This window comes from Betta splendens, chromosome 15 (assembly GCF_900634795.4).
Source record: "Betta splendens chromosome 15, fBetSpl5.4, whole genome shotgun sequence".
Classification (NCBI taxonomy): Eukaryota; Metazoa; Chordata; class Actinopteri; order Anabantiformes; family Osphronemidae; genus Betta; species Betta splendens.
Genome location: NC_040895.2, coordinates 9,437,088 through 9,457,708, shown reverse-complemented (window position 1 = coordinate 9,457,708; position 20,621 = coordinate 9,437,088). Strand labels below are relative to the sequence as shown.

At 45.5% G+C, this 20,621-nt stretch overlaps 1 protein-coding gene and 1 long non-coding RNA gene across 28 annotated transcripts in view; one reads left to right on the top strand and one right to left on the bottom strand.

Annotated features, from left to right (window-relative positions):
- Window positions 1–20,621, top strand: part of LOC114870515 (neurexin-1a-like) — a 180,176-nt gene that overhangs the window by 42,146 nt on the left and 117,409 nt on the right. For 16 of the 27 annotated variants that reach the window (XM_029175255.3, XM_055502309.1, XM_055502303.1 and 13 more), the window contains 3 exons: window positions 14,762–15,063; window positions 17,213–17,236; window positions 18,324–18,485. In XM_029175255.3, coding sequence (XP_029031088.1) covers window positions 14,762–15,063; window positions 17,213–17,236; window positions 18,324–18,485 — 488 coding nt within the window. Of the gene's footprint in view, window positions 1–8,304; window positions 8,443–14,761; window positions 15,064–17,212; window positions 17,237–18,323; window positions 18,486–20,621 lie in introns of those variants that run through there. The other 11 variants (XM_029175267.3, XM_055502311.1, XM_055502310.1 and 8 more) reach the window with 2 other exon arrangements.
- LOC129603005 (uncharacterized) lies at window positions 875–8,899 on the bottom strand. Its single transcript, XR_008692529.1, has 3 exons — window positions 8,758–8,899; window positions 7,906–7,992; window positions 875–1,420 (listed from the first exon to the last, which is right to left on the bottom strand). It is a non-coding gene; the product is annotated as an uncharacterized LOC129603005 (long non-coding RNA).

Sequence of the window (20,621 nt, the reverse complement as noted above, 5' to 3'; positions counted from 1 at the left end):
GACTCGCTAAAGCTGCACTTTCAGTGGTGTAATCTAATGACACGGCTGTGTAAATAAGCAGTGGGGGAGATTCACAGATAGCTACACGCAGCAAAGGCCATTACTACACAGCACTGTCGCTCTTATGTAAACCAGTGGCGTTGCTATTATGGAACCAGTCCAATTTCTAATTTTGTATTACAGCCCTTTTAAACGGGTTGTTCCATTTTTAGGTGGGATGCAAGACGAGGCCGCGCCGAGCAGTCAGCGAAGGCCTGCTTTGATTCAGACGTCTGAATGTTTCATGTTTTCACCTGGCAGCGCACGGTTGGAGCATTTTTAAAAGAGTAACAAACCTTGTTTCTGCGGATCGTAATTGTCGGGTTGCGCGCCTGATCTCCACAAGTGTGTGCTGAAATATGGCACAAATGTGTTAGATGTGCATCCGGGGGTGGGGGGGGGGGGGTGGGGGGGGGGGGGGGGGGGGGGGTAAAATATTTATGTCCCTCGCGTCGCTTGTTTGCTGTCGGCGAAGGCATTTCCATTCTTGCAGGAGATGAGCGGCTGAACTGGCCGAGGCTTGAACCACGTATTTCAATTAACCACGGCTGGAAATGCTTACAAAGCTCAGGGAAGGCAGGGCAGTTCATGTACAGTACAGCAAGCAAGGCTCTGTGGATCAATTATCGCTATTGTAATCCTCCCTCTCCTTCATCGTCTATCTGAGGCCATTAGCAGGGGCTCTGTGTCGGCCGAGCGCTCAAGCGGACCTGCAGCCGTTAATTGGACGGGCATGGACTTCAGCCGGTGGCCGATTCACGGGGGCACGTCAGTAGATGCCTCCGAAACCTCCCCTCAAGTTGGCAACAATATGTTGCAGAGTCACTCCGTTTGTGGTGGAATGAATCAAGATAATGGGGAAGTGTAGATCCAGGCTGTCAGCTCTGTGGCCATATTTATGGCTTAAGAGCCATTAGACATTGGTTTGGTGTCAGTCCGTTCTGACAGACTGCCACCCTGGGGTCGCGGGAGAGGGACAGCCTCAGCTTCCAAACCGGGAAAAAAAAAAGCCCTGCAAGGAGACGGCAATGAGAGCAGAGCTCCTACAAATGACTCCCAGCCTCCAGCTGCGTATTATTTTAATCTCGGTAAGCGTTGCGGTAGATGAGGGCGGCGGTCCGCGGGCCCGGTGGCTGCGGGTGCGGGTCGCTGGGATGTGAAGCCTCGGCGCCGGCCCATCGTGCCCCTCTGTGATTACTGCTGTTTGCCTCCGGTTCCTGGAGAGAGACAGTCAACACTTTCACTGTTTGTCATTGTCTGTAAAAAAAAAAAAAAAAAAAAAATAGCTACCTCCTTTCCAGCGTGCACTCATCCACACTGTTGAATTGGCTCAAGTTCAATTTCAGTGCAGAAAGTTTCCTTCCAGCATCCGGTCTAAACACTGGAAATTGCAAAGAGGAGAAGTTCAGTTTGGAGGGTTATAATACACCACAACCAGACGAGACGTGACACGTTCAAACACCCTGGCATCCATCGGCTCCGGCACAGCCGATATATATGAAACGCCGCTCGCAAATGTGATTATGTACAGTTTGTGCTTTATTCTGGAGCCTCCTGTGGTGGGAACGCGGCGCGGCTAATGCGCCTTCGGATGCACAGCTTTATTGACAGCTCCAGCCAGTAAATAACTAACTGCATCGATCGCTCACCGTTGTATCTCATCCATCTCTGACACGGGTTTATTGAGAAGGGATCAATGCGCTTTTCAACATGCATCGCTCACGCGCTTTTAACTATTAAACCGTTCAGTCACTCCAACAAAACAACACATTTATCTCCACGCCGAGTGGAGCCTCCTATTTCTCCTATACGTGAGTGCGCTGTGTAAATTCTCCCAGCGTGACGCGACCCCGGCCTCTCCTCCCTCGGCCCGGCTTGAGGTCCGCAGACCCGCCGGACTGGAAGTGGGCCGAGCGGGGCTAAACTCCGCTCCTCCGCCGGGCCACAGATCGGGCTTCTCGCATGACAACGCGAAGGAGAGCGCTCCTGTGAGTAAACAATGCAGACGACGGGCGGCGGAGATAAGAATCACCTCCGTCTTCGAGTACAGCGAGCGGTGAAGTGTCAGGGGGGCGCTAGGTATTAGCTGGCAGGAATCCTCCAGCAGCAGAACCCTCCGTTTGATCCCCGTGGCTCAGCTCCATCTGGCTTCATGCTGACCGTGTTAGTGGACAACTGCCACTGCCTCCTGGCAACAGAACACTGGCGCCTGTGTGATGGTGGAGGATGTCTTGTGTTTTGGTGAATAACCTGTCTTATTAAACTGTGTGTGTGTGTGTGTGTGTGTGTGTGTGTGTGTGTGTGTGTGTGTGTGTGTGTGTGTGTGTGTGTGTGTGTGTGTGTGTGTGTGTGTAGCCAGATCAGTGTGCCAGCAGTGAATTAGCTGCATGTACTGTACAGTCACACGGCAGATTAGGACTATTATTCAACAGCCAAAGCGGCGCGTGCATTCGAGTCAGTGTGTTATACAGATCCACCCGGCGCTTAACAGGCTGATCAGACGTAACCCTTTAAATGAATTCACACAGTTCCTCGACTGCGAGCGTTATTATCCTGCAGGGTAGCGATGAGCAGCATGAGCTTGCTGTACTGTATGAAGGGGACGTTTTAGAAACTGATTATCATTCAGTCAGTCACACAGGAATAAGCCTGCTAACGCTCCCCTACTCTGGCCGTTTGACACACAGCAACTGCTGTACAACACTTTCAAAACTGGCTTTAATAAGCAGTCTGGGCCGAAGACTAAACTCTTCATCTGATCCTTGTTAAGGAAGAAGTATCTTTCCCCGTCGCCTTGAATCCCCAGCATCCTCTGTTTGTCTTTGCGAGCCTCATCTCGCCGAAACATCAGCATAACTCGCACAGCTGCCATTTGTGTGAAGTTGTTAAACGGTCTCCTCGTCCGGCGGCACATTACGAATGGTGACGTGCCGCGCTGATGGCCTTAATGAGCAGCGCAGAGCGCTCCCAGACATCCCATAATGACATTTGCCCAAGGCGGAACAGAGCGGCGAGGCTTGGCTGAACATGGAGACATATGGCGGAAGCAGCCGTGATTTCCATGGCAGGTGGCTGGATGCTGCGGATCCTGCAGGTAAAAGGCGCCGTCGCCCCGGGAGACGGCGCCGTGCACAGAACCCGCCTTCACCCAGGACGTTCATCAGCGTGTGGTGTGGGTCAATGACGTGGCGTCACGGTGCCGCATGAACCCGACGGGGAACCCACACCGGACACTCGTGGGCTCGAGTCGCCTCAGTTATAAAACGGAGCTAACGTGATTAACAGACTCGGCCCAATGTCCCTTTTTGTCTCCTATGCAGTTCTTAAATAAGCATAGCGCAGCACGCAGCGCTGGGACCCTTGTTAGGTCTGTTCCACTGGTCTCTGGAGGACATCAGAGGAACAGAAAAGTCAACCCCGCTCCTTTAATTAAATCCTACATTTCTAGGCTTTCATTGTGGCAAACTGTAGACACTGCTTTCCTTCCACACACACACACACACACACACGCACGCACACACACACACACAAACACACACACACGCACTCACACGCACGTGTACATGTTACAGGATGTGTATTTTGCAGGCAGTACACATGTCAGCTGTTGCACATTTATTTGTTTCTGCAGAAAGAAGTGGAATCGGGCCGCGTACGTACTGAGTCTCTGCTGTTTTTAACTGCTGCAATGAGGAAATCCCATTATGTCCAGAGTTTCTTCCAAGATAACGCTGCAGACGAGCAAACAGAAACTACAAATTCAGAGTGGAAACAGTAACCAAAGATTAATAAAAAAACAGTTCATGATGATTGTTTTTGCAAAAGAGGAAGAGACACAGTACATTGTACATGTGGACAAATATGTTAAAAGCAGAGATCCTTAGAAACAAACAGACTGGATGCTAGAGTTCCATCCGCTTGAGCCCAGGGGACAGAACAGATCGGCCTCCACAACATCATATCAGTGTTGGATGAGTCACTCTGACGGATGCGAACCCCCACTGATCAATGCCTGAGACTGACAGCATTGACAACGGCCACAGAAAAGAGCGGCACCACAGTCGATGCCCCTCGCGGCGCCGCCGAGCAGCGCCGGCGGCTCCTGCTGATCATATGCGTTTATTCCTGCGGCGCGGCCGACGCCGGCCACGATGCCGTTCTACTTGTCACCGCCTTGAAAGCGTCGCGGGCAAAATGCGGGATCATCCTTTTTTTTTCTGTCCGTCGCTCTCTGCTCGTTTTTTTTTTCCTGCTCCCGATAGAGGCCGATCTTTATCAAGCTCCCGTAGCCTTGACTCCTGTCACCATCACCGGCCGCGCTCCCCTTCATCACTCAGGCCCGCTGACAGCGGAGTGGCAGCTGGACAGCCCATTATGAAATGACCTTGGTCTGGTGTCAGCCAAGGCCGCGCTGCTGCTGCTGCTGAAACAGTAGCAACACAAAGTGAGTAATTTTCACTCTGTGGGTCAGCATCTCTGTCGCGGGACAATCCACCCCCGTGGATGGAGGCGGGGAGTCACACCCGGTCGCCACGGTGACGGAGAGGGAAGCAGGGCCACGGGAGACGGGCCTCGGCGAGGACAGCGCCATCGATGTGATTAGAGCGATGGACTGCTCTGATTAAACACACTGCAAAACTGAGGAATGGATTAACAATAGCGCGAGCGCCCCGTGCTTCACATTCCCTTGCAGGGCCATTTAATGAGTCTATATATTTATTCTTCCTTTACCCGGCTGGATTTAATTAGAGCCTCCAGAGCGCTGTTTGTTTTCGAAGCGGAGCCGTAAAGCGGTGAGTCCCCGTCACCTGTTAGGAGCGAGCGCCGCCGCCTCGCCGGTGTTCTTATGGAGGAACGCGTGGCCCCTCCATGCGAGGAAGGGTCTGCAGGGCCCCCCCCCCAAAAAAAAGTGAGACACAAGCAAGCTGCGCTCACCAAACACCCAACTGCAGGGCTCTTTGTTCCAGTTTCATGGTCTGAGTAGGTTCGGATTCAGACTCAGGGTACATTTATCTCAACTTCACCTCACTGCACCCGAAAGCAGCGGTCCTGACAGACCACCCACTTCACCAGTGTCGCAGCATGAAAGGCATGAACGAGCAATCTGATGTCATCGTGTTGACTTTGGAACTCCAAGAACAAGCGTGTACACGTGTGCCACGAGAAGACCCTGGGAAGTCGCTGCCACCGAGACGTCGAAGGAACCCGCTTTTCAAGTCCCGTCAGTGATGTTTGTTTCAGATTCCGGGTTCAGAACTCAAAAAATTCCTTTCTCCCGAACAAAGTTAAAGACAACTTTGGCTGAAAGCGGCATTTCTTCGGCGCCGGCGTCGTGACAGCTGTAATTCGGTCCAAACGGGATCTGCGCCGGGGCCGATCACGCTCTCGTCCCGTGGGATACGAAGGTTACGACAAGGATGGCGACGGCTCTCCCAATGAGACGCTGTATTTATTCTCGGGCAGGTCATAAAACGCAGCAGTAAGTGTATCTGCCACAGCTGATTAAGTAGTTGCACTTTTATGGCGGTCTGAGTGCAGCTGACACACAATGTAGCACAAAACCTCTGGCAGAACAAAGTCCTTTGACATTTTCTCCTCTGTGTCGATGGCGCAGAACGGCAGATACAGAAATGAGTATTTACATTCTGGCCCTCGCTTAAAATTAAATTCTTTCAAGTCACATAAAATACTAAATAAATGTACACATGCGCACACCTTTTATGGGTTTATTAGCATAAATGCCCACTCAAGTCTTTAACTGAGAGATTAATTAAACGAGTAGTTAGTCGGAATATGCAAATGTGAGATAATAGCGGTCTAATTCCGCACTTGTGCCGTAAACAGTCGGTCCAAGGACGCGCTGAACCCGTGTAGCTTAATTCTTAAGCTGATGTGTGCGTCGTCTGGGCAGAGGGGGGTAAACACGAGGGAGGGGGTCTCTCTCATGAAGGATTCATGCTGCGCCGGACGGGGAGCCGGTCCCGGCGCCGAGAGCCGCGAGGACGACTGCGGCCCCGGCGCAGGCGTCGCGCGCCGGAGCGCCATAATTAGCGCATGAATTATTTCCGCGCAGCGACACGCCTCGGTGCCTCCCGGCTCCGCTCTCGTCTCGTCTGAGGCATGTCTCCCGGTGTATGGCCCAAATTAGACATGCGCCGAATGCCCCGTCCCGCTTACAGGCGGTCAGTCCGTCAGACAGACAGACACCGCTGCCCGTGCACCGGTAATCACACGTGGACGGTAACCCCTGGCGCGCGCTCGCAGCGTGAAGCTCGGGTCGGCGCTGTCAACCTTGACAGCGGCACATCCGAAGCGAGCAGCCTGTTAACATGCATAGCAGAGATTTATTAGCACTAGACGGGAAGACTAAGCAAATATTACCATTGGTGCATCTGATAAATTAGCGCTAATGGGCTTATTCCATTTCCTACAGTTATTAAATACGTTAATAGTCTTCTTTAGCCGCGTGCGCGGCATTGTTATACGCTGATTTCAGCGCCCACGCTCATTTGATGAGGATATTGATCCCCACACCTCTGGAAGCCTTACGTTATTATCCTCTGGATTTAGTCTGTAGGAATGGATCGGGCTTTGCAGATTAGTATTCAGAACGTTCCACTCCCTCTTCACTGTAATGCTGTTGTGATTCTGTAATGGGCCGAGCGCAGCCGAGAGCCTTGCAGCTGGAAGTGTGCTGTTAACTAGGTCTACTCGCCCGCTGTTTATTTGCCTGTGTCCCTGGCTGCTCACGCGCATCTACCGCTCGGTTTGGAGTTGGGCTTTTATTTGGATGTTGAGCTACTCTTGTGCAGTGTGGGTACACGAGTTCTAGCCTCTCCTCGCCCTGCGCATCGCATCCTATTGAGAGTTTCAGTGTCTTGTCTCTTTTCATCCACCCTCAAGGTTTTTCTGTGGACTTTTCTTGTTGGAGTGGACCAAAACATCTTGTTTAACGGCCTATAGCTGCCAACTACAAATGAAACTATAAATGCCTGTCTTTTTTTATCCCACATACATACTGGCTGTTGGGTTTCTCTCTGTATGTGAGAGGACCTCTTCCATTTTCCTCGCAATCACCATGCGGACGCTCTGTAACGCTCACCTTCCAGCGTTTGTGTGTGTTTTCGTCTTCCAGCTGTGGATGAGGTGGTTTTGTGTTGCCGTGGGAGCTGATCCCACAGGAGGTTCGCCCGCACGTCTGATTGAGACCCTGCCAATTAGAGGGAGTGATCCGGCAGACGCACGCTGAAATGACTCCTCCAGTCGTTTTTAGCGCCTTTATGTTTTATTGCATTTTTATTAGCTGCTTTGCTCCAGCTGCAATAACCGTCTAACCCCGAATCATTATTTGGATTTTTGATAATTATAATTACAATCATGTTTCCTTTTGAAAGCATCACATCATCACAGGAGAGAGGTTGATAGGGTTTCAATAGCTGTTTTTTCCTCTGACCTTCATTTTAAATTCATTGCCATCATTCGCTGTAAACATCTCTGTTTCCTGAAACAGTCGACAAAACTAGACTAATATTTATGAGCAACTATTCAATAATATTTCTAAATGACACATTTGTGTTCCTTCACAGAGCAGAGAGGGAAGAAGGCGCTGCATTTAGGACATGAAAACATTTATCTGTATTACCTCCTACCTACCATAACTGCCTACACTATAGGTCATGCAGATAAATGTCACTGTTATAGAAACATAAACATCATCATTGCTATCCTGTTAACTTCCTGTACAGTTATATTGTCGTATTATTGAACGATATATTTTTATGTTGTCCAAAGCTAATGCAGAACATATTGACAGAGAGAACTGAGGCCCACTGAGCAATAAGAAAATCATTTAACGAGCCATCTTACTGTGGTATTACTGCATCTGGCCGGGAGACGTCTTTGCCTTCTTGCACTCGCTGTGGTGATCCTGTCCCTGTGATGCTTTGGGCTTGACTGAGCAATGGGAGATGACATGTATAACAAGAGATAAGCTGACAAGACCAAACATAGGCTATTATGAAATGACACTGTCAAAATACACTGATTTGAGATGTAGGAACTTTGATAAGTATAGAATGTAATACTAATATAGCTCCCTATAACACAAGAAAAACATGCCTATTTATTTTTTTATGTATTTATTACATGAAATAAAAGTAAAACAAAGAAACTAAATAATTTAGAACAACAATACATTTTTTATTCATGGTTTAAAGCCAATGTAGTTTTCAAGGTGGAACCAAGTGGCGGTTCTCCACCACCAGGGGGAGACACTTTCCGGTTGCAAAAGCGACTGTTAGTTGCAGTTTGTTGCAGGACGGCAAAACTTCTCGTTAACCTTGTTAGTTGTATTTTTTATCCTCCGCCGGTGACTGCGAACTTGTCAGGTATCTCTTAATCTCTGTAAGTCCGAAACCATGTTTCTCTCCGTGTTTATCTACAGTACCAGTGCATGTCTGCAATTAGCTAACGTTGCTACATTTACTTCTTTGCGTATTGACACATTGCTAGTTGGTTTGGAGGATATGTAATAATAGAAATGAACGGTTTAAGACCTGTATTGAATTTTCTAAATACCAAAAGCTGTGTTTCTAATGTGTGACAGCTGAATATTTGTCGTTTTAAACTGTCGAGTAAAGCTAGCAGGTGTAGTGGCCTGTTAACTGCAATGCTAACTGTCAAGCCAACGAACTAAAGCTATTAGCCGAACACACCCACCTCCGATGACTTGAGTGCCTCCAACCCTAACGACAAGCTGAATGATGAAGCCAATTATGAGTACATTTACTACGAACTAAGTGTTTCTGCAGACTGACGGGGGGGGGGTTCTTCTCTCAGAGCTCAGCGAGGCTCCTTTCACACTGTGAATCTAAATGACACTGTACGTTACGCCGGCGCAGCGTGTAGCCTGACGGAGCTCACAGGCATCCACACGCATCGAACCCCTCCGCCTCCTGATGCCCGCGTGCGCTCAGCTGAGCATCGTTTACGCGGCCCTGTCAGAACAACGGCGGTCCGCTCCGAGGGCTTTATTTCCTATCGCACGTGTTCAAAACCTGCAAAAAGCGGGTTGCGAGCAAAGGCAATCAGTGAGACGAGAGCCCAGCTCACAATCAGAGTGCGGAGACGCTCTCCTCTCACTCCTACACTTTGCCCCGAGGCGTTCTAATGGTTTGATGATCACGTAATAAAATATGTTCTCAAAGAATGCAGTACTTCACACACACACACACGCACGCACGCACGCACGCGCACGCACGCACACACACACACACGTCTCTCTGTCATAACATAAGAGGCTTAGCGGGTTTCATGACGCCAACTTTCTATCACTTTAATTGGCTGCCAGACACTAACTTCTGTATCATGTTAATAGGCTGCCAGTCAAACAAGGCACCAGCGAGTGAATGGGAGGAGGGTGAAATCCACTGTCAGTCACCGAGCGGCGCCACAGATGATTAAGCGACTTTGGTTTCCATTTATTTATGGTCCGGAGTTATTTATGGAGCACCTGGTCTTAAAAGAGATCCACAGGTGCTACTTTGAAAGTGCATCTCGCTTTTTCTGCCCGTCGAGCGCCGTAAACTCCCTCTGAACCAAGGAGAAGTGAGCCCAGCACAACGCGGCCTCTTTGCCGCAGCTTGTTATGGGTATTTCTAGTGGCGCTTGGAAGGTGGGCGTGCGTGAGCCGCGTGACAGGGGAACGGCGATGTCGAGCCGGGCGCCGCGGTCGCGGTTCACGCCGGGGGCTGTCACGGAGAAGACAACGCCGCTGAAGACGAGCAACGTAATTACAGTCTGTTTTAGCAATGCCTGCGAGGCGCCCCAGTCCAGCCTCTTAAAATAGCCACAGGTTCTGCTTCTTGTGCGTCATCGACGCCTGGGCCTGCGCCGACACCCGACTACAGTATGTTTATATGTGAGCTGATAAATATTGATGCATCCCTGTCATTTTTCATCGTGACTTTTCTTTTTTTCCGGCTCGCCCTGACCTTTTGTTACAGTCGTTACGTTCGTCGGGTCAAATAAATCCCAGTTGGAACATCGGCGGGCAAAAATCGAAGCCCCTCCAGGTTCTTAAAGGTGATTTTCCTCGCGAACTGCCGAGTCCGTCGCGTTCCGGCTTGATGCTGACAGGCGCATGCTAATTCATGGAGAAGCTGCGGCGTAGCAGAAGCCAGATTAGTGTCAGGGCGTCTTCATGACGAGGACGAGGAGCCTCCTGGACGCCCGGTCACACGCTGCTGTTGCTGCTGCTGCTGTTCTACGTGCGACGGGCTTCTGCCGGAACCCGCTCAGTTCTCCGTCGTACAGGAAACGAGGCTCTACCTGCTCGGCTCCTGTTAAGTGACACTAAAAGGCTCCTTTTAGACTGTTATGCTGCGTCTCCTGTTTTTGTGGCGAGGTAGGCAGAGCCCACATGCAGCCTCATACTACTTTGATTCTTTGTGACACTAATTTAATTTGAGTGGCGAATAATTGTATTACCTCCATCAATATGGGCAGTTTGTTCTGCACCACAGCCGTGAATACAGTGTGACTATAGAGAATACTCCTCACTGGCACTAACCCATGCTATTGATTAACGCTTGTTTATGTGACGGAGAGGACGTCCCCATATTCACAAGCTCAGATATGCTTCATATACAGTAGTGCTCATTGATCACAAGCTGTTTAAAAGACATTCTTCTACCAGTACCAGTAAAAGTTAAACCAGGTTTAAACTGGTTGGTTGTAAAGAAGCAGATATCCTGTTTTCGTTTGAAAATGGAGTTTGAATGAGTCAGAACAACAGACTGTGACAAGTTTTTTACCTGTGTCTATTTCTGGCCTTTCCCTCAGAGCTACACCTTCACTCACTCCGTGTCTTTTTCTGTCCTTTGAAAAAAAAGGAGGTGGCTCTTCTCCATGTTCTCATTCAGTGTCATGACTCAAGGGCATTGAGGTGCTGGTAGCTCGCTGTAGTTTGATTTACTCCACACACTAGGATCGCCTGTAGAGACGAGTGGAACACGTCTAAATACCTAGTAGAACACAATGACAACTAGTCGTCTTATTTAAGATCAAGCAGCTTTTTTTTTCCAGAGAAAATGACACATTTGACACTTTGGTGGCTAAATATGACGTCTGCAGGTTTACTGTCTGAAATAAGTGTACACAGACTTATACTGCTCAGGACTTGTTGCTATGGCCATCCGTTTAAGGCTTACGCAATGGATCCACAAAATACTCAGGACTCTTTGCATATATATATATATATATATATATATATATATATATATATATATATATATATATATATATATATATAGTTGTCTGTCCAATGATGGGAATTCAGGTGGAAAATATTATCCCTTTAAGCAAATGTAAAGGGGATAATCGTCAAAAATGTCTGGCTTTGCTTTAAGAACGTGTTCAGTTCTTCGTGGGTGGGCTGTGGCCGCGTTGGGAGTCAGCTTTAATATAAGGTGTGCGCTGGTAGAGGGGGCTGCCAGTCACTGTCACATGTAATTTGAGTAAAAAAAAAATAAATATGTCATAGTGTCATTTTAGCAACGGCAACATTTCATGTGACATTAAAGCCGAGGCATTAGGATGCAGGTTTTAGCAGTTATATATTAATTTTCTTATACAGTATATATTTCGTGCTTACATCCTCACTTTCTGCCACTGCCTCACAAGTAACAAGCTTATGCTGAATATACACCACAGATTAAATACAGAACACCTTGGGTTTAGAGTATTCACACGCTTCTACACCCTGCATGCACTCATAGGCAGTAGACTGTCCTACAAGGCTACTGCAGTTAATTTATCTTTAGAATTTAAGCTCGGTATTATTAGGCCTATTAGCCACTGACTGATCCACTGTGTTTCTTTGCTACAGCAGCTACTTCCTAACTCTGTTTCTGGAGATGGCTGCATGTGACGTGTCCTCGTGAAGGGAAAATAGTGAGAGGAGAAGGGTGAAGAAACCACCACTGCTCTTGCTGTCACTTGTCTGTCTATAGGCTATTTACTGATGTAGAGTAGCATACTACGCCCCCCCTACACACACACCCCTGCTGGGGCCCGGAGGTTATAGGCATTATTAGCAGTTCGATGCACAGTCACACACACAGGTATATTCTCCATCGCCTTTTTGTACTGCCCTCGTTGCCTTACTGGCTGGAGTGACTCAACAGTGGCCACTCCCAGAACAGAATTCCGCTGATAAAAAATACATGAGCTGAAAATAAGGTACAGTAGTAGAGAGTAAAAGCCAGGAGGTTTTTCCAAATGAAATACTTGCCTGTCTACGGTTGATGCATAACTTTTAGCCGTCACATTCGGACTTCACACCTGCTGCATCTGGAAGTAGTCGTAGGCTGGTATTAAGACTGAACTGCTGTAGATTATTAAAGTAGGCACGTAAAGCATGCATACTGTACAGTACCATCTTCTTCTATTGTTCATATAAGATCTTGGTTTAGAAAAAGTCAGGGTTACAGATTTGTAAATACTGCTTAAAAATGTTACGAGCGTTGCATGTTTGGTGGCCGAGAGCACTCTAATTAGAGCTATGCTTTCAAAAACAATGGTAGAGACTATGCAAACTAATGAGCTACGCCGGGTGTGTGCTTCCACAGCATCGCCGTAGAGGGAAGTTTTCGTACAGGGTGTTATTATCCAGATATGGAAAGGCTGCTGAAAGGAGCCAGCTGTGTGCTTGTGAGGTGGCCAGATGGAGGCTTCAGTGTTTGCCTGGTCTGGCACTTGACTAGGTTGAGAGCTTCGTGGTAAATATCTTAAGGCTCGACAAGATGCGTTTGCAGAGTTGGCATCAGGGTAGAAATGCATCTTGTGTCTTTATCATGGTAGCGGGACGCATAGTTACTTTTCTATTCGTATAATGAATAGGTAAAACTCTAATCCATGTTTTAAATGACAGATGCTTGGTTGAACTTGTGTACCGCAGCAGAGCGCTGCAGATGCTTCAATTGTTCTGGTTCATTTAAACCTACATATGTTTACACAGGGAGAACCACACTGCCAGTGTTCGAATATAAAATATTCTCAAAGGAGAAACTGCCTCTGGGCTGAGCCCCAAGTGTTGTAAATTCTGAACAATGCCCCTGCTATACACACACAATTCATTCTCCATTGGTTAGGGGAATTAACTGTACAGGGATATGGGTGTGAGGAGAGAGAGAGATGAGAATGACCTCAGACTATTGGCTCTATTTGTTATGTGGTCATGAAGCTTGTGAGGCAGGGATGGGTGGCTTTAGTGCAGAGGGTAGAGGTCTCTCATTTTCACAGATAGGGGGCTCAGACATGGTGGGAATGACCAAAGAGTGGTAAGATCCAGTCAACTTCAATTATGGCCCCATGTCCTTTTCTCAGAGGTGTACTATAGTGCCTTTAAGGGGAAATCAATGAGGTGACAAACTGTTGTGGACAGCAGCCCCGTCTATTTGTTACATCGTCGTAGCCAGAGCTTGATGTTATTCGCAGTGGGCGTGTGTCTGGCACATATATATGAATGTTCATGTCTCTCTATTTATAATATTTGAATGCTGTGGTCTGTTTATCTTTTATGTTTTGCCCGTGGCTTTAATGGCTATGTTATAGGGAAAGGTGTCTCAGTCAGTGTTTAGCCTGGTGTGGGGCTTCAGGTTTCAGCACAGGTTTCTTCCTCGTCCCTCCATTGCCTGCCATAATCCATAGTCACACACTTTAGAGTAATTGCAGTCTAAACTGCCTGCAAATAAAGGTATGTCAGCCCTGTGATACACTGACGACCTGTTCAGTGTCCCCATGTCTTTCCCAGTGACATCAGCTACAGCCTACAGGAAAGCTGTTCAGATAATAAATGAACGCTAACTGTGTGTAGTCTTTCTTAGTTTGTAGGTTTTGTGTTGTTTGCTGTTGCTCAATGGTCACGTTGTTGGGCTGTGATTGTAGTTTGTTGAGAATTTTAAATTACCTGCTGACAGGAATTTGTGTCACAATAGGCACAAAGTGTTTTCTTCATGTACAATAGTAATAATCGTGTGCTTTCATATCCTATTAAATTTATAGTCTTCCTATTTAAAATGATTGTGTGTGAATATGGTGCTGGATCAAATGAAGTTATTCTATTACCAGTCACACCATGTTCGGTTAGCTTCAATGTTTGATTATAAAAGAAATAGGACTGAAATGAAATATGAGAGTGTGTGTGTGTGTGCGCGTGCATGCGTGCGTGCGTGTGTTTTTGTGTGTCTGTGGTCTCCCTGTCTGGAAGACAGATATGCAACAACTTGAGATAAGAGAAAGAATATGAAGTAAGTAGAAGTAGAAAATTAAACAAAGGAAATGCACAGTACTAATTCATGTCAAGATTTGGTACATGTTCAACATATACAAGGTGGAACTTTACCTGACGTGAGGTAAATGAGGTGAAGTCCAAAAATAGTCTACTAGTTTGTGTAATTGTTCATCTGATGTATCAGAAATGAATGCAGCTCTCAACACCTGTGTTCTCCAGTTGAAGCAGGTAATAACTGGTCATCGGAAGCACCTACATTATTGTAAACTTCCGTCCGTTACTGTAGGTTCATATCTGCACTTTCAGTGTGTTTAGTCTCAATCCAGCATTTTTGAGACAATCTTTCTCATTTTTCCTGACAGCTTCCCAGCAGGCACCCGAGAGGCTGTGATATTAATGCAACACATTTCTCTTTCTTTGTCTCCTCAGGAAAAGAAGAGTATGTCGCAACCTTCAAAGGATCTGAGTTCTTCTGCTACGACTTGTCCTTGAACCCAATTCAAAGCAGCAGTGATGAAATCACATTGTCATTCAAAACCCTTCAGAGGAATGGACTGATGCTGCACACGGGCAAATCAGCTGATTACGTCAACCTGGCGCTGAAAAACGGGGCTGTCTCACTCGTCATTAATTTGGGGTCTGGAGCCTTTGAAGCTCTTGTGGAGCCAGTCAATGGGAAATTTAATGACAATGATTGGCATGATGTCAAAGTAACAAGGAATCTACGTCAGGTAACAGTACAGTGGGTGAAGCAGAGCCTTAGTAAATTAATCAAAACAAATGCACTTAAATCATTTCCATCATACAATATATTCCTTTGTTTCCAGACATCATAATTGGATTGCTAAATTTAATCATGGCGGCTTATGGTGGAGATAAAACATTACCACAAGTGAACAGGGACATCTAGACATGAATCAAAATTATTAAGGAGGAAAGAAAACAACATTCAAATGATTCATGCTCCAACAACAACTTAATTTTAGTTGAATGTCTGCTTATTAGCATGTGTGGACATTGTAAATATATTATTTACAAACCCTAAAGAGCAACTACACTTTTTTACTAGGTGAAATTAGTCTTAAAGCCCCCTGAGCACAGTCCAGAGGCTTTAACTGCACATTCAGGTTGTGAAAGCCTCTCACTCTGCTCAGAGGATTTCAGCACAAACAGCTGGCTGTTCATGGCAATTCATCCCCATTCCTGCTAAAAGCTACTGTATGTGCATAGCAGGGTCCTGACATCTGCTTACTGTACATTTACAGTACGCAAAGTGTTATGGCTCACACATCCCAGGGAGTTCTTTACACCAAGAGGGATTTACTCCAAGGCCTGAGTGGTCACAGGTTCAGGACTGTGCTAATGATATGGCATCTGGGATCTCACTCTCTATAGGTTTCAAAATGAAGAAAACCCCATCTGTCAAATATTTCTTGTATTATACAGTAACACCGTGGAAACAGGCCATCAAATTGGGTTACAGATGATTGATTGTGGTAAAGGGTCTAAATGGTCATTTTGTGAACACAGAAAAAATTCAAAAAATAAATAAATAAAAATCAATTTACAGAAACACATATAAATAAAGTAAAAGTATTTAAAACTACATAATACATCATTTCAAATACTTCGACATTTAGACAGAAATAGTGAAATCTACTGTAGATTTACTGTAAAACCAAGCCCAGGGAGAGGACTGAGGGGGAGATTTTGCTCACTTTGTTCTAGTTCCAAGAGTCTCTTAAGTAACAGCTCTCTCGACTTCTTGCAGTCTTAGAGCAACCCCTGTACTGGTTGCCATAAGTGGTACCGACACGCTGATCTTTGGCATCATTCTAAGAAATTCTACTGCTGTGGCAAATGCAATCATTCCTAAATCAAGACAGCTGGTGCCCTCCTCAATGTTGCTGACGGCAGCAGTTGGTCTAGAGGCTGCTTTCCAGCCAGTAAAGCAGGGGCTTTTGGACCCGAGGACCTGTAGTTTATAAACCGACACAAGATACAAGGCAGCGCCATACAAACATCTCTAGATTTGTTCTGACTCACTTGATGGAAACTGTTTGTCTTCACCTCAGCACTAAAGCCACTCTTGTGCCATAAGATAAATTAATTATTGGCCCATGGATTTAAAGAGCCTGAACGTTCACGGCTTCCAAATTTCCAAGGTTACCAAGCATACTGAGTGCATGCTCTGTGGGGGAATCCAAGTTGCCATCCTCCTCATTTTGTGTCAGGGTCTCCTTTGCTTTGTCTCATTGCAGTAAAGTGATCCTAAAGTTCATCAATAAGACCAAACGGAGGTACAGTATACAGTGTATGGGCGCCGGAAAGTGTGATACACTGGATTGGTCTCAAGCCTAAAACCAACAACACAAATGGCAACTCCAATAGGAGAAACAAAGCTCTTTAGAATGGCCTTGAACTAGGGACTTTGTGAAACAGGGTCAACTGATGTGCTTTAGGCATTCCTTCTAATAAACCATCAAATGTCTATCAACCATAATCTTTTGTCAGGACTTGGGAAAGGGAGTTTTTGTTGCTGCTCAGCGGTCTGGTCACATACAGTAGATTACATGGTGCAAAAATGCCATGAGGAACTTAGGAAGTCGCTGGTTGAGCTCTGACACCTCTCGGGGCACATTCTTGTTATTTCCTTGGTCTGCTTTTTTCTTGTTAAACTTATTTTGCCCTTTTTCCTCCGTTACTAACATGCTTTGGAAACTAACTAACATCATTCATGGAATGTGTCATTCTACTAACCAGTATGGTTTTTGCCGTTTAACGATGTACTAACAGTATTGACCATCATATATTATTTGAGTAACAATCGTTATTCTGTTCACAGTTTTTAATTTCCTTTCTCCCCCCTTTTCCACAAAGCACTCAGGCATTGGACACGCTATGGTAAACAAACTACATTGTTCGGTAGATATCATTCTAATTGTTTCTTAGTTTGGGTTTGCCGTGTGTTTCTTTTCTTTCTTTTTTACTGTAGACGTCATTTACAAAAAAAGGGAAATTGCGGTTGGTACTCTTCTGCTTACTTTTCGAGTCCTTTTTTAATTTCTCGGTTTATTCATTGGTTTCACCCTCTTTATTTCACTTGTTTCCTGTCCAATTCTGTTTGATTCACCTTTTTCAGGAGCATCATTTCCAGCCTTTTGCATCAAGCTGTGGTTAAAAACGAGGACCCGCTCCTGTCTGGCTGGCCTGATGCTCTTTGGCTCAGCCAGTTGTATCCCCATTCACTTTGCATGGCATGCACTTTGCCTATGTGTTGCAAATGTCCAACTCTCCATTCGTCTACTTAAGTGACAGTTGAGTTGTGTTTGTCATCGGTGCTTCTCTGGTGCTTTCTTATTTCCCTGTGTGGTTTTGCAGTGTCCATGAGCTTTTGCATGCATCCAACACTATGGCAGGTGTCACAGTACAGATTCTGTGTCCCGGTCAACAATATGGGCATTGTCCTCTTTTTGTAAGCTTGTAAGCAAAAAGACAAGACAAATGCGTGCACGCTTTTCCTCAGTCATTGTCCTATACTAAAAAGGTGATTGTGTTTTTCCTAGCATGTGCTCCCTCTCTAACCTAGTGGCACGTTCTGATTTCTTCTTTAGAACTGCTGGACTTACTAATATGGAATTACGAGTTAAACTAACCTAGATAACATTTTACTAACACCATTTTTGTGTCTGCTGAAGTACTTTTAAGTTGCAGTAGGGGCAATACTAACACTAACAGTATGGGCACTTTACTAACTCTCAAACTAGAATAGCATTCCTTTGAAGGTTTGCAGTCTTCCTACTAATCAAACTGGACAAAATAATACCAAAAACAAGAAAAAAGACAATGGAAACAGACATGAAAATGGGTTGCAGAAAAAAGCCATATGGAAGTCTGTTATTGAAGACGAGAAGGAAAGGCAATAACACGATGCTATGTACTGTAGGCTGTTTGAGTAGAGCATCTCCTTTCCCTGTGCTTTGTTGTCTAGGTAACAATATCAGTGGATGGGATTCTGACCACCACAGGATATACACAAGAAGACTACACCATGCTAGGTTCTGATGACTTTTTCTATGTTGGAGGGAGTCCTAGCACAGCTGACCTGCCTGGCTCTCCAGTTAGTAACAACTTCATGGGCTGCCTTAAGGAGGTAAACACCATTTCTGCGTGCAGGCCCTGCTTCCCACACGCTCACCCTACTGTATTTTTTCTTTACACTTTGCCGATGACTGTTTTTCCTCACATGTCATGCAAACATGCTTTTTCTACTGTATCCCCTTCAGTGCACCTGCATACAAGACACACTGTATACTGTACATATATCACACACACAGTAAGCACATTGTCTGATATACTGTACTATTCATCCACATATGTATAGCTTTGTCTTGCAGCACAGTTACTGTAAGTGATTTGCAAGAGCTGTCAGTCGACTGATACATTTAAAGCACTGTTTGCGGCTGTTGTGTTAGGCCATTGTCAACGGTAGAGCATCTGTTTAAATACAGCATCTTTAGCCAGCTTGTTGCAGTATCTTGTGTAGATTTCAGTCTTAGCCTGCCTGTTGGTTCTGATGGCAAAAACAAACGGTGGTGCAGTAATGGCTCAGTTGTCACAGCCCTAGCTTGATGACAAATTAGTGCAGTACTACTAGTGCAGCACAAGTCGTAGCTCAGACCAAAGCTCCTTTGACTGTGAAAGGTGCCCTTTGTCTTGACTGTAAAGAATTGATTTGGGTTTCTTGGTTGTACCGTTACACCTGCTCAGGTCTTTCTGATAGTCTGGTAGTCTGATAGTACTGTTATTTCTATAAAGCCTTTAAAGCAACTTTGAAAATGTACTGCATGTTTACTAAGGAAAAGATGGAAATGTGACAATTAAAGCCTGTCATTGCCTTTTTTCCAATTTTTATTTCAGACAAATGCAGCCTGTCACAGTTGGTCAGAAAGCATTTGCAAGATACAGTACTTCGCATGAGCTAGAGATCGTAGATCGTACTCAGTGATAAACATAATGCTCCATGAAAATGCAATCCCATTGGAAGTGTCCTCGTTTTTTAGGTGAACACTTAGCGAGACAGACAATAGGAGGGATGTGCTGGATTTTGTGATATTTTTCACTTATATACAGATTCACCATCAAGACACTGCTATGTACACTGATATGCATGTTGCAACCTTAATAAGGCTATCCGTCACTTAATAAGCATAATAATAATAATCTTCCAATCAGCAGTGCTGGAGCAGTGTGGAGACATTATTGAAACTGCTTGTGCCCCTGGAGCTTGCCCTTGTGTTACTTTCTCTTTTATCTGTCTGCCTGGCACCATATTGACTGATTGATTCAACTCTGTGCTGAAGATTTTTTTCATAACTTTCATTAATGACTTAATTGAGCACATTATTTTACACTTTATGTATACACACTGTTTAAACTGACATTCTGACTTTGACCAACATGTTAATTATTTTGTTATATGGGAATTATATGGGCACTAGACTGAGGGCTCCCTGCTATACCAGCTGCACTTACACTACATATTCTTCCATTATGGAGATTGGATAATGACGAGGTTATGGCCGTCTCTGATTTTCACAGGAGTGTTGCCAATTACAGTAGCACTCCTGCTTGACTACAGTTACATGCATTGCTGCCAACAACAGTTCAGGCTTTTGTGGTGTTTTTCTATAGTGTATAAAACTGATTTAAAAACACATTAAGCATTTAGAAAAAAAGCATAGCCATGCTGTTAGCTAGTAAGACAGACAAATGAATGTTAAAATGTCCATGACCATCTGGTCATATTAATCACTGGATGGTAGCACAGCACATATTCTAATGAATTTAAACCATGGCTAATATGTAAGATGATGTTACTGTCTGTCACTTACTGTAGCACCTTACTGTAGCTCTGCAGCACTTGGCACCTCAAAGGTCACATCACTAATGCACCTATTTAGTTATGCCAAGTGCCTCCTGCTGTACAGAGTGAGAGTATTCACTAGAATTAAAACGGTTTTCTGCATACACACATGTACTGTAGTAAAGAATGTGGATTCGAAACTCCTTTTTATGCATATAAGGTGGCAATTGAATTTATTACTCGCCAGATAATTTCACATACAGTGTGTTCTCAAGGAGCTGTCTGATAACATCCTTCAATGCAGCCTTTATCAGTATTACCTTTTATATTCAGACAATGGAGCTAAAGGTCAGAGACGTCTCAGCTATTTATCCCTCACGCAGGCAGAGTGCACTGTGCATGTGTTGTGAAGGCTTCAAATGG